General features: G+C 35.5%; 1 protein-coding gene across 3 annotated transcripts in view; it reads left to right on the top strand.

The window, feature by feature from the left end:
• The window catches only part of ATP9B (ATPase phospholipid transporting 9B (putative)), a 153,339-nt gene that overhangs the window by 79,796 nt on the left and 59,358 nt on the right, over positions 1–14,185 (top strand). For all 3 annotated transcript variants that reach the window (XM_057377889.1, XM_057377886.1, XM_057377887.1), the window contains 2 exons: positions 137–212; positions 6,057–6,133. In XM_057377889.1, coding sequence (XP_057233872.1) covers positions 137–212; positions 6,057–6,133 — 153 coding nt within the window. The remainder of the gene's footprint in view (positions 1–136; positions 213–6,056; positions 6,134–14,185) is intronic.

Consider the following 14,185-nt stretch of genomic DNA (forward strand, 5'->3'; position numbering starts at 1 on the left):
ATAGACAAAGTATGTACAATGAATGCTATTATATAGTGATTAATATAAGGTTGCAAACATCCTGTGCAAGGTATTCTGATGGTTCTTAACTTTTTGTGATCGTGATTTACTTACTAGCTGATCCTATTTTTAACAGGAAGACAGTGATCCTGCAGTTCATGAAAGCCTAAGCATAGAAAACACGTTATGGGCAAGCACTGTTGTGGCTTCAGGTAAGTGCTGCAACACAAAGCTGATTATGTATCTAAAAACTTCCATGGAAGTATATCCTTATTTCTCAATTAATATTTCACATGTTAAAATACTTTTGTCTTCCAGGCTATTAAACTGTTGCTTTTCTGCCTGCCCGTTGGTTTCATCATGCTGTTCAAAATATTTTCATACATTTTTAATCCTCCTTAATAAATTGGGGATTTTTTTACTTAAATTTTGTTCTTGCAATAGTGCAGTCCCTTGTAGCCCACTGAAGTCACTGATTTAATTAAAACTTCAAGTTGTTAGGTGCTCTGTTCAGTTCACATTGGATAATTTTCACTACTGAAAAGCAAGGGTGGTTTTGCATTTTTTAGGAGTTTTTCTTTCATGTATACTCCATACTTAATATCTTCTATTAGGCAAAATCTTAATCAGAAAAATCAGCTATGAAGTTATGTAATTTTAAAATCTGGAATCTAAATATTACTACTGTTTAATATATGTCCCTGATACTATAAATAAGTGCACATTATTATCTAGATACTGAATTCAGACTTTAAGCCATTGTAACCTTCTGTTTTTAAGAKCAGAAATTTATTTTCTTTCATTTTTGCTCTGTGTAAGAAAAGTCAAAAGGGGTTCTGCATGAAAAGGCTGAGAATAAGGAATTGGGACTGTATGATTTCTGAAAAAATCTGGGATTTAAGATGGGGAATTGAAACAATGGGGAAGCAGGGAAGAAAGTAAAAGAGTGCCTCTAGCTAAACTGTAGAGTTAGTCCCTACTATGAAGACTTCTTACATCAGTGAGAGGCCTGCTGGAAGGCTATGGGGAAGAGATTAATTTTRAGGAGGTAGCAAAGGAGTCTGAGCATTCCTTTACAGAGTGCTGAAAAGATTGTCATATTCTTTGATTCTTAGTGTTGTTGGGTTTGATTGCCCTGGAAAACTTTCTCTCTRAAACTGTTCAGTCAAATGGATGATGCTTAAAATTGTCCTAAGGTTTTTAACTTAGGTAGYTAAGATCTTTAACTTTGTATAAAAAAGATGCTTCTCATGAATTACAAATTTCAATACTGTGTAAACTTGGTTTGAATTTGCAGTTCCTACAATTCTATGGATGGAGAAAAACTACACTCAAGGAGTATGCATTTGCAAAGTCAATAATTCTGAATCAGTACATTTGAATTTTAGTTGAAAGCTGTTCATGTTTTCATTTGCAGGGTAGATGATTTTGTTTAGAAGTGTAGCTATTGACTGAGAGCTCTTTTTCTGCTATGTAAAGTTGTCACCCATGTTAATGAAAACAGTGCTTCTTAAATTTGTACCTTAGAATAAGTTTTGGGTTTTTACATCTGAGGAGTCTAGTGAAAGTTTAATTATTTATGAAGAACTTTARCTCATTATTAATGAGAAAGAAAAAGTAGAAAAACAGAGGTAAAAATAATTCTCTTGTTGGAGCATGCTTTTGACAGTGAAATAAGACTTTAGGGAGACTCTGGGCAAAGTCACTGAATGACACAAAGTAAAAAAATACTGAATGGCTCTTCAAGACTGTAGCCCCTTCTGAAGAGAAAAATAATTTCATCAAGAAAYTTAAAATGATGTCATGATGTGCATACAGCAGTTAGCTTGAATTAAGGTACCAGAGAAAAATAATYTCCTTCAGTAACTGATTTTATGACAATTATATCTAACCTTTGGCATATCATTCATTTCACTTACCCGTTTCRTGTGTTAACTACAATTTAATACCATGGTAATGGGCTTCTCTCATGTAAGTTCTGGATGGCATAAATCCAAATCTTAAGAATTACTCAGGACCTCTGTGGATGTAATTTTAGCACTTGATAGGATAGGCCTTTAGCAAAAAGTAGTAAATCATTGCCTTCAGTGTCGCTTATCTAATAAGGCGTTTATAAGGTCTTATGGATGCACTGTGCACATAGTTATGAGGAGGACCATAAGGTAAAACATCTAGCAGATTGTTAAAATTAAGATATTATGGATCTGGTTGATAACTAATGTATCATTCAGTTGTTTCTGTCTCACTTCCAAACTGAATGTACATAGCTAAGTTAGTACACTTGATGCTGAGCTARATTTGTTTGGGGGTTTTTAAAGTAGATTGCATAACTGAATTTCTAAGATCTGTGACAACTGAAAGTCCTAATAAAAATACTTGTCACTGTCTGACTGCATTATAAACTTAYATAAGCTGACATGCTTAAACCTGCCGTGGAAGGATTCAGAGATGGACTCAGCCTACACAAGTTTGCAGGCACCTCTGCATCCCCTCCCCTACTATGATCAGTCATAGCCCTTAACTACATTGAAAAATGTAGTGGAAGATTATGCTTGTGCATACCTTCTGCAAATGAGTGACATTTGGATTACGTGAAAACAGAAGAATAAACAGCCYATAGCATGTGAAAGTCTGCAGTTTTTCTACTCTGTAGACAGCTACCTCACCAACACTTGTATCTTATTTCAGTCTCTTTACTGTTTAAGTCCACAGTTTTGTTACACACAGGTATTTTTCACCCAGAAAGTCTATGATGTCTGTGAGCAAACCTAATAATTCTATTAGTATGCCACTTTAGTTCAGGAAAGGGGGTTTGTGGCCTGTGYCAGGTGGTAGGGGATAGAGTTTTGCCCTGCAGTGTTTCTTGTACATCCCTTCATTTACCCTAAGACTCTTCAGTATGGCACTCATTAATGAAGTCTGGCTTGGAAGGCTGCTTCCTCCAGTGCTCTCTAAGCAGCCTGGACATCATCTGTTACTAAGCCAAGCAAATGTGTGACTTTTATGCCCTTGCCAACCCCTTGTAGGTTGTTAGAAGGGGTCAATCTGGCACTATTATCTTGACATATTACTGACTGATGGTGTCAGTCTCAGGAGTGAAGAGAACTACATCACTGATGCCTGGGAAAGGAATGTGTATCTGAGTTGCAGATACAAAGCTTTATTTAATTTTAGAAAAGGCTTTGCATAGGACATACAGGACAGTTGTTGGGGGACGGGGCTCCTCCCACTGATTAATAGATGCTGAATTTCCTGATTCTCCTCTTTGACAAGAGCTTTTTTAGAAAACAACAGTTTTTTACAAAAACCACATTGCATCAAGTAAGAGAGCCCACTATCTCCAGGATAGATGCCATTCCTATTAGTCAAGCTGATACAGAAGGCCAAGGTTAGACTGGGAAAATTGTTTGGGGAATTATGGGGGGGAATACCTCGGGAAACTTGGGCTCTGGTTGCTGATGTCCTGACAGTTCTAAAAGAGAGAGACCACAAATCAATCATTTTGCAGATCAATAACAATAAATTTAAGTGTATAAAGGTTTCAAGGCATCTTATCAACTGCATCTTGAATGCAGATTACTAAAGCTCACTAAAATATCAGGATACTATAATAATGGATTCTACAGAGAAAAAGAAAAGCCCCTCAGTAGAGCAGTACAAATCACTAGAATAGTATTTGCTACAATTTAAGACTTTTAATTTTTTTGTGAATTTTGGGAACCAAAAAAATTGGTTCAACAAAATTGTGTAATGTCAGCTAAAGAATAAACTACTCCATGTCCTTTTTAATATCAAAAAATAATATTCAGGAGAGTGAGATTACTCAAATTTGTACATTTGGAAGGTGTTTACTCTCTTTGGATTTGGAATGTGTTCTTACTCTTTAGGATAACAGTTAGCTAAATGAGGAAAAAAGTCCATTTTATTATACCTAATATATACCCAATTTCAAAATTGACCGTTTAGATATCTAAATGGAAATTCCTACTGCTGTCCAGTCTGTGGGGTTTTCTGCCCTTTGCTGTAAAGCTCTGACAGAGATCTGGTGACCATCTGTATGATGTTTATCCTAACCCTAGAAAGGACAAAGATTAATSTGCCTGAATCTGGAACACTAGAAGCCTCTGGCAGACATGGAAATCAAAAGCCTTTCTCTCAATTCCAAAGCATGCGGTCATCCTTTTGTTATTATTTAGTAAGTGAGATAGGAAAAAATACTCTGATTTTTTCACTCGCAGGCAACATTCCATCAGGTTTTAAAAAGGTAGCAGTAAGGCACAGAGTCTCTGTCATTCTTAATATCTGTTTTATCACTGTGTAATTAATAATAGTACCTGAAGAAAAGGAAATTTTGGTTAGTGAAGACTTGAAAAACTACTACGCCTGCACAAACACCTTTAAATATGAACAAATAATTTAAACCACTGAGTATTCTGAGAACCTCTTCGTTTATCTTCAATTAAATTACTTATCTTTCAGATCATTTGGGCTTCTGGCATCTATGACTGTGGTGTTTGTGTTTGTTGAAAGCTTCAGTAGGTTTCATTTCAGAAAGGGAGAGAGAAAAGTCAGCAGTTACATTTTAAAAAGCTTCAAAAGGTCCACTACAATATGGACTTYAGCTTTTTGTTCTCCATTTGTAGTAATGATCAGTGTGGTTCAAATGCTGAACAAGATAATGCAGTTTTCTGAGAAACCTGCTGAGATACCTATTAAATGAAGATCCGTATTAATGAAATTTTGTCATCATTTCCGCAGGTATCAGTCTTGTGAAGTCACTTTAGATAAAATCAGAACAATTTAGACAACTGCACAGCTGTCAAAAGCAGTATTTTCTGCCAATGCCTGCATACAATTTTAATTAGAGTGCACCCTAGTTTTTAGATGGTTCATGTAGTGCTTGGGAGATACCAAAATTGATATGATCACACACTGGATTCAGAATATGTCTGACTATTTGTGTRTGTTAATTCTTCACAAGTCTGCTTTTTTTTTTTTTTCCCTAGGCTCTCATGTTTGTTCTAGTAGTATCTCCTAACTTCTTCCTTCATTAACCASTCTGCCCTCACCTATCAGTGAGTGCCCAGTGTACATGAGACCCAGTTTGCAGAGGYCCCATACATAAAAATATGTGAGTCATTGCTTTTTATAAGCTGGGGTTTGCAGTACAGCTATGCTTCCAGAAACCCCAAACTTGATTCAGTTCCTTTTATTGGACACCAGAACTGTCCCTGGTGCAACCACCATGGGACAACACTGGAACTAGTCTTGGAGTTCCCTACATCAATGTAGTTCAGATATAAGGAGCACTTATTTCCCACTGATACTGTGCTAATGTCAAAAAGTTTAAAATCTAAGGTCAACAACTTGTTATAAGCAGCAGTTTAGTCAGATATAACAAAAACTCTGCTCTAAGCTGGGTAGTCAAAGTGGAATTTATCGGACTTTCACCTTTGAAACCAGCTTTTCAAGGAGCAAAATGTGAGACAAAGTAGGACAGTTTGTTTTTCTGAGCTGCAGTAGCCTGGCTGGGTGAAACTTTGTAGAAATGTGCCACCTGGAATGTAGAGTCCTACACAGCTTCTTTTGAACTAAACAACTGTGAAAGCAGAGATTGTTGGCGTGTGCAGGAGGGGATTCCCTACAGAGTATTGTCCAGTGCATTCTGACTATTGGACAGAGGTCAGCTCAGGATCACTAAAAAATAAATAATGCATTCTGCACCACTTTACTCATTTTTGTATTCCTTGTGCAGTTGTTTACGCTGTCCTAACTTCTGAATTCAAATGCAAGTTTTTAACCAGTTCCATACGATTCAAAGTATTGTTTCCATAAAAAGAGAAGGAAAGTGCATTATCATCTTTATGGGTGTTTATTGCAGAAGTTAAAATGAATCTTCATTGTACGTTCTGAAAAACAGCACTCAGTGGTATGCATAAATACTGAGACTTTTTCATACAATTGATTTGTTTGCAGGGCTAAATTACTGCAATTTTTAATTTGTGAAAATTTTCTCTTATCTACATGACACTTCTGGGTTTTTGTTTGTTTTTCAGGAACTGTAATTGGTGTTGTTATTTACACAGGCAAGGAAACACGAAGCGTGATGAACACATCCAATCCAAAAAATAAGGTAAGTTACTCTTGCTCCGGGATTGCTAGATTCTGCTCTCAGAAAACTGAAAAACAGATATAACTAAACCCAGAAATCTRCAAATTTTTACAGTGATGCATTTCATGTGTGCTGAACTGACTTGCATTTTGGTACAAGAAGTGAATTCTGTCACAGTCTCCTTTTGAAAGTAAAATTACTCTTCCTTTAGCTAGGARTTACAGAGGGACTGGTCTTTCACGTATTAATGTGCATATTCAGACTTTTATGATTTTTTCTCACAGCTAAATATTAATTTTCACTTCTCCCTTATTATTTTACTGTAAAGAAATTGGTTGAAGGTGCACAATAGTTTTAAGGAGTGTTTATAACAGMCTACTAAAGTTTAGGCTCTCAGTGGTGGTAGATAACTGAGGTTCCAGTCAATATCCAGAACAGTCTTTCAGGGATTTTTGTGGGCAATTTAAACATTTTCAAGATATTTTTCTGTTGAGTAGATACCAAAAGTTTCAGTACTTCCCTCTTTACAATGCTCCTCTCCCTTCCTTCAGTTCTAAACAAAGCAAATAGCCTTCACTTAATCAGTTATGTTTCTGATGTAAGTTGGAGAGCACCCTCAATTTTAAGCCATGAAATAAAACTTTGGCTGAGGGCTGTACCTGGCAACCTAGACCTGTGTTTAGTAAGAAGATAATTATATTAAGAAAGAAAAAAGTTATTGCAAGAGGTTGCCATTTTCACGCCATTCATAATAAGTTGCTCTGACTAGGAGCATCGAGAGTGAAATGGTAATACAAATTGCTCAAAGCAGTTATTGCAGTCCCCTGAGTGTATTGATTTGTGTTTCTAACAGAGAAATGCTTTTAAATGTCTCATTGACAGAGACAGGTGATATGTACCATTATGTGAATTAGGATGGTCTTTTATTATTTTTATCTTTGTAACATGCATTTTGAAATAATAGAGTAAATGGAACTAGAATGTTTGTGCTGTATAGTTATAATCTATCTGATACAAAGACAAGCCCTTTAGTAATAAAATCTTTCTCTAAGAATTCTGAACTTCTGACTAATAAATAATTCTCAGTAGTGTTTAAAATGAAATTATTTAATGTAGTAAATTGATAGAGGAGAATGCATAAATGTAACATACATTACCCAAATTCAACATATTCTGGAGGTGTATTAGACTTTCAGTAAATGTTAAATTTTTTCTGTGTGAATATTTCAACATTATTATTGRCATGGGGATTTTGTCTTGGTGGACTGAACAATCTTGTTTAAGGCAGTAGCCATCACGTAATATGACCAGTCAGGATGAATTTGGAAATTGAAAACAGAAAAACACAACTCTCACAGCTGAGTAAGTGATAAAATGCAGTGTAAAAAATAGTTGTTGTCGTTTCTGAGATGTAGTTTTAGCTGTACCGTTCTGTGGAGTCTGCATCTTACTGTCTCTATATCTTCTGCCATGGGGTGGTATACTTTTCTTTTATAGGAAACTTGCTGTCTGTAGGTAATATTCTGTGCTAACTAGCCATGCAGAAGGTAGAGAAACAGTAGTCAGTTCATTCCTCCTCAGTGTGTTTGGGAATCTTTCTGTGTTTTCTCAATCTTGACTGTAATGGTTACATGTTAGGTAGGGTGTGTAGCATTAGGAACCAAAAGGAGAGCAAAGGGAGTCTAAAATAGCCTTTGAGAGCAGAAGATATATTACAGTTGAGAGAATAAAGATTTGAACATTAGAAAAAGAAATTTGGATCCAACTTGCTAAAACAAAATTAAAATTAAATTGATCAATTGTGTTACTGCTGCAAACTTGAGACAAAATAAGTCTGCTCCCTTTCCTGCTTTAGGAAAGAATTGTTTCAAGTACCATTTGAAACTGGTTTTAAATGGSACATCATCTCTCTCTATTGCTCTTTGAAAACAAATAAAAATAACATTCTAGAAATTTTCTTGTTCAAGGAAGAGTTGAAATACTCTTGTTGGGAATATGGCTCAATGATACTGGTGTATCCTTTCTCTGGGAGAAAGCAAACATTGAGATATATGATTCCCAAATTATATTGTCAAACTGAAACTCCTATGTCCAGAAATATGCAAGAAGTACATGGGCTTGACGCTTTTATCTGTCCTTTCTTCAGTGAAATACAGATAAGTGCTACAATTGTATTTATTGCTGGAGAATAACATTATTGCTGTACTTTGTACTATAAACTTGTCTATTCTAATGGTAGATTTTTAGTTTTCATGCTTAATGGTAGATGCTTTTTGAATGAACCAATATTAAAATTTAGAGATGCAGACATGCTCTATAAACACTCAGCAAAAGACTAAAACTGAAATGAGTTTAAGCAAACTTGCATAAGAAAAATTGTGAAATTTATGTACCTGTTCAAGCATGGGATTTATCTGTATGTTAAAGTTAGAAGGATTTATTGTGTTTGCTGAGGTATTTAGTCATTTGAGCAACAATTTTCTTAACTTAAAGTCAACACTTACTTCTTTTATTACAATTGTAAAAATTGTTTCATTGCCTAAGGATGCAGACACAGTCTGAAAAGCACAAAGATAGAGAGCATACAATTTTCTTAATGGATCAATTCAATATGTTTTTAATTCCAATATAAAGAAAAATTATTTCTGGCAAGGTTTAATTTCAGCCTAAAATGATGTATGCTCTATGCCTTAGATAAATGTAGAAGTGGTAACATCAACATTATAGTGTAATGGCTCTCTGCATTTTACCTCATTGGCTTACTCAGGAATGCAGTTCCAGCCTTTAAAGAAAAATAAAATCAGATTGAATTGTGCTCCTYACAATGCTGTAACCAGTAATCAATCCTGTTTGGATAGAGATTCTTAAACCTTGGCTTTCAGGATGAAGTTGGACTTGTCARTGCTAAAGGTCATTTATAGGTGTTAATTAACCAAGAGGAAAATTAACAAASTAAAGTTATTTTCTTTTTCCTGGCATTTTGCAGTGTTCTCATTCTTACCTATTTGAAGTGCAGAACAGCTTTTTGTTGTCTAAATTCAGAGTTGCTTTTGCAGCTTTGGTCTTCATAGAAAGCAAGACTGTTAGTGCAGCAAATGYGACTGGTTTCCACCAATGGAAGCAGATTTTGGGGGTGAAGTTAAAAAACACAGTATACTTAGAAGAAGATGGAAATAAATTCAAAAGAATGTGTTTTGTGCACTAAGATGGAAATATTACAATTTCTTGAACTTTGCTATATATACATAACCAGAATATACACAATAATGCATCAAAATGAGTAGAAATTATCTTAAACAGAACTCCWGAAAAATCAGTAGCCTCTATAAAGGAGCTGCAGCATGTAATCTGCCTAGTGTGCTTCAGATTAGTATAAAAATAGTTTTAATGTTGCTAATCCTTAAAAGCAGCATTCAAAACACTCGGAATTCTACGTCTGCTGTTAAGTTTTAACATCAGAAGTAAAACTTCATAGTAACGATTCAGTGTTCATCAAAATAGTAATATAATTTTTACCCTAATTCTTAACTAGCCTGGAAGCTAACCACTCCGTGTCTTATGGTTCCTGCTTTTGTTCCTTGTTTGCTGTTTTGGTTTGGTTTTCTTAACAAATGAAAATTTCAAAAGGGTGGTTGTTTTTGTGTGTGTAAATGTTGCCCTTGGTTATTTTAAAATGTCCTTGCTATTCTGTTAAACCGAGGCAAAATCCCTTGACTGCTCTCTCTGTCTCTCATTCTCTCTCTGTGTCTCTCTCTCTCATTCTCTCTCTCCTCCATGAAATTTCTTCCTGGTGTTCTGTGACCAAATTTATTTCTCTTATGTTTGAAAGGCTTTTATCTATGCTTTGTCTGCCTTTTTTATGAGGAAAATTTTTGAAAAATGTTTGTTAAAAAAGGACACCACTCCCTCCAGTTCTTTATTTGGAGTGAAATAGAATGACTRGAGCAGATTCATGTGTTCCCAGAAACAAATGCCACTTCACCAGTTTCCCCATTCAGCATAGCTTTTTCAATATTCAAAATTGAATATGCTTCTCCTGCCTTGACAGACTTTTTYTGAACATCAATAAATTAGGTTGTCCAACATCTTGTTAGTGGCATTAATAAGACATTCTTATCTATTCCACCTCAAAGGCTGACATTTTTAAGCCCAACTTGCATTTCTGTTTGGAGCTTCATAAAGACATTGACTTCATCCTGCTGCTCCACTGTTGTGCAAGAGCCCAGTAACTTCACTTGCATGTTGATGTTCATAGTCTGAGAACAATGACTTTCTCTGGCTGAATGTCTGAAGGGTCAGGGTTAAAGCAGAACAGTGAAAACAGTTATGTGGCTCTTCATGACATGTTAAGGATTTATAAGAAAAAGGTTTATGCAGCAATTTTTATTGTAGTATAGACTGCTGTAGTTCATCCTCCTAAAAACTTCTCTTTATCTTGGATAAAATTGAGAAAGCTGTCACCTACAGGTAATATGTRGTCCCCATACTTAGTTTGTCTCCTGACATAGAGCTTGTGTCCAAGAGAGAGGTTACCTACCAGCTTCCCACGAAATATCAGAATCTCTATGTGTTAGTGTATGGAAGAATTTGTGGGATCAGGCCACAAGGAAATGCATGTAATGTAGTGTTGTTGATGCTTTTCTCTCTGTGTGCTATCATCTCTGAGCAAAGGAAGGAGAGTAGCACCTTGAAAAGCCTAGAGTGTCTCAATAAGAAGAATGAAACACTGTTAGGTAAGGACGAAGACAAAAGGTAGTTTTCTTTAAAAGTTTGGAAAGGAACATCTAAGTGGCAGAGGAGGCACCTTTGTTGTTCCAAAATAGAATGTAGGCATGGTACCCCAGAGAGAATTGAGTCAGACCAAGTAAAACCATGACATATGTTGATGCTTGGAAACAGTCAGGAGGGTTTTATCAAAGCGCAGGCAAAATTTCTGTGTCCTTTATTCTGAGAGAGAACATCTACCTATAATTATCTTTAACTTGATTAACTGAAATAGCAAGAGTGTCAAAGTGGGAATATCAGTCCTTAGATGACTAGTATGGAAAAAGCGTAATCCACATAAAGGAGCTGAGGTTTTCAGTTTTCTTTCATATATACAAAACTGGTAGAATGCTTGATTTATACCATGATATTAAGACAATAAGAAACCAGTAAGAGTGAAAGTCTTGATTGACTTCCTTAGTATATATGTAGACAGAAATCACTTATGCAAACARTTGTACTGGTGGGTTTTGTACACTCCTGTATTTTATTTACAGTTGCTTCTTTTTAGAGACTTGGKGGGGCAGTTTTATCCACATTAGCAATGTTTTCCAAATAGCTGTGTATTTATTTTTATTCTCTTCTTTACACTTTACTCCTCAAAAGAAATAAAATAGTGGTACAACAAATGGAAATCTGAGGCACGAAAGATAAAGGAGGTGGGGTAAAGGAAGAGCGAAGAGCTTTACAAGCATAAATTATTGTTTATTGTTATTATTCAATAGCCTTCTCTTGGTGTAGAGCTACTATWAAAAAAACCATCTTTTGAAGTTTTCATTTATGTGACTCAATAATTTACGCAACTGAAATCTGCACTTCTCTAAGTACTGGAGGCTCAAYAACCATCATGGTTCACATGACTTGAAATCTCAGTCTACAGTGATGGATATCTAGAGGGTAAGGAAAGTTCTCTCCATATCAGGACATATTTGTTTTGATGTAGGCTAAACATAGTGATCATAACTAAGATAATTTACTGAGTTGTATTTGCACGCTTGAAGTAACAAACTTGCCATATTCTTAACGAATGCAATCTTTGCCCATCTTTTTTACCTCAGTTCAGAGAGCAAGCAGTATGTAAATGCTAAATGTATCAGTGCATACATGTAGCATTAAAATCAGCATTCCAGCGTGTACCAGATGAAAATAATGTGGTTTAGATTGTGGATTAGTTTGCAAAGAGTGGATTGCTCTTCATATTCTTAAAGCTCATTCCCTTCCCATCATATCTTTTGGAATGTATCCCAAAATACTGTTTATACAAAAMAGCACTCAGTTTTATTTCTTTTATGATTTGGAGACATTGTGGAATCTTTTCTTAATCTCATAGTCTCCAAAGAATCCACTCAAATATTTTCTTTTTTAAAAGCAAGGACAGATGATTTGTGAYTCAGCTCAAGAAAGAATATAAGGTTCTTACTGATGCCTATTGGGTTTGAGGGATGGGCTTATTTTTTTTTTTTTTTAATTCTGCTTATCACATAGAGCTGTTTTTCTAGTTTGAAAGTGGTTGGACAATTATTTCCTTTTTCTGAAAGAGCTGTTAAAAACTCTTTTGATTCAGTTTGTCATGATTCCCTACCATATCTATGGTCTCTGTTTCATTATGTGATTGAGCTAGCACCAATCCTCTGCTTTGTATCCAATATATCTTTCTTCTGACTATCTTCCCTCTTGCCTTATTCTGCTTTTCCTCCCTGTTGTTCTAGTCTCTAATATTTTTCTAGTTCCACGGAGCCCTTTCTTGCTTTTCATCTCTTTACACATCTTACACATGCTTGTTTTTTCTCTGACACTGTAGCACATTTATGAAGAAGGAAATTTAAGTCTTTGAGAAGATGAAATTATCATATARTAATCTGTCACAATTTGTTTACCTTGGAAAGTTCTGTCTTGGTTACTTTGCACTCATTTTGCAATGGTAAAAGATCGTGATCCTGGTTCACCTCTTCAGCTCTTATCTGCATCCTTCCATGTGCTCCTTCCTCCTCAGTGTATCCAGCCCTATCGCCTTCCTTTTAAAGCTGCTTTCATTGCAACCCACGTGTCTTTCATCTGCTCTGCTATCGAGTTGCTGGCTTCAACTTGTGAATGCATGGTTGATTTCTTAACAGTTTTATATATGGGAAGATATTCCCCATAAGCMGCGGAGTAGCCATTTCATTGACCTTATCTAAACATGCTTTTGAAATTCCCAAAGGTTCTCTGGCTGTATGTCCACCTCTTACCCTCACTTCTGGGTTTTTGTTTCAGCTATTACTGTATCATTACTTTCTCCTTTGTCTGTTCCTTGGCTTGTTGAGGTAGTTTACATGATAAAGTGCAGGGCTATGTTTCATCTAAGGGGATCTCTCTCTTGATTTGCAGCAAAAAAAAATTAAAGCAAATTMGTGTGTATTTATAAATTTGGAGGGCATGGTTGTGGGAATTTATTTTTGCAAATGATATATAGGTAATTGTGTTTGAGCTGTGAAACAGTAGTGTCAAAGGCACTGGCAAAAGTGTGGAGGAGTACCCATTAAAGTGTTGTATTCTATGTACGTATCTTCCCCTGGCCTTTTTTTCCTCTTGCCTTGAAGCTTGTGTTCAGTCAGTATCTTACTTTGGCACTGAAGAAAAAGTGTGTTTATGTAGCCCCTCCTTTGGGACACAGGTTTGAATCATTTAGCAAATACATTAGCTGATGTTCCTACTAGTTTTGTAATGATTCTCCCCATTGTGAGGTGATGATATACTCTCTATGCACTGTTTTATTTTTAAATACATTTAATTCATTCTGTAAACAATAGGTGAGCTTTTAATGCGTTGCATAATATTTTACATTCTATTTTGACCTTCCAATTTTCTTTGAGAACCTGAATAATTTATTTCTAAGTACTGAAGAGTTTTATAGTTGTACTACACAACAGTTTCCTTGTGGAAGGTCTGCTAGCTTCCAATGACCCTTAGCTGCCATCTGGTACAAATTCAAAGTGCTTCTGTCATCTGCTGATAATTGCTGTCACCTGCATATTGCAGTCACTGAGCAACTTGGATTGCAGTAAAGCAGAAGGCATACAGCTTTGTATAGCTGCTATTTTTCCATAATACCCATGATTTCTTTATTAATATTAATTTAATAATGAAGTTCATGCATCATGAAATGGCATGAATTAATATAAATGACATTTCATATTTATTTTAGTAACTTTCCGGGTTTAATCTGACATTCAAAAATGTGTGTAGATTTGTATTATAAATATATTTATTATTTCAGTATTCTTCAGCCTGTTTATTCTGCTGAGATTGTTTCAACTGAATCTTACAGAA

This window comes from Malurus melanocephalus, unplaced genomic scaffold (assembly GCF_030028575.1).
Source record: "Malurus melanocephalus ecotype Western Australia unplaced genomic scaffold, MMel_1.1 scaffold_329, whole genome shotgun sequence".
NCBI lineage: Eukaryota > Metazoa > Chordata > Aves > Passeriformes > Maluridae > Malurus > Malurus melanocephalus.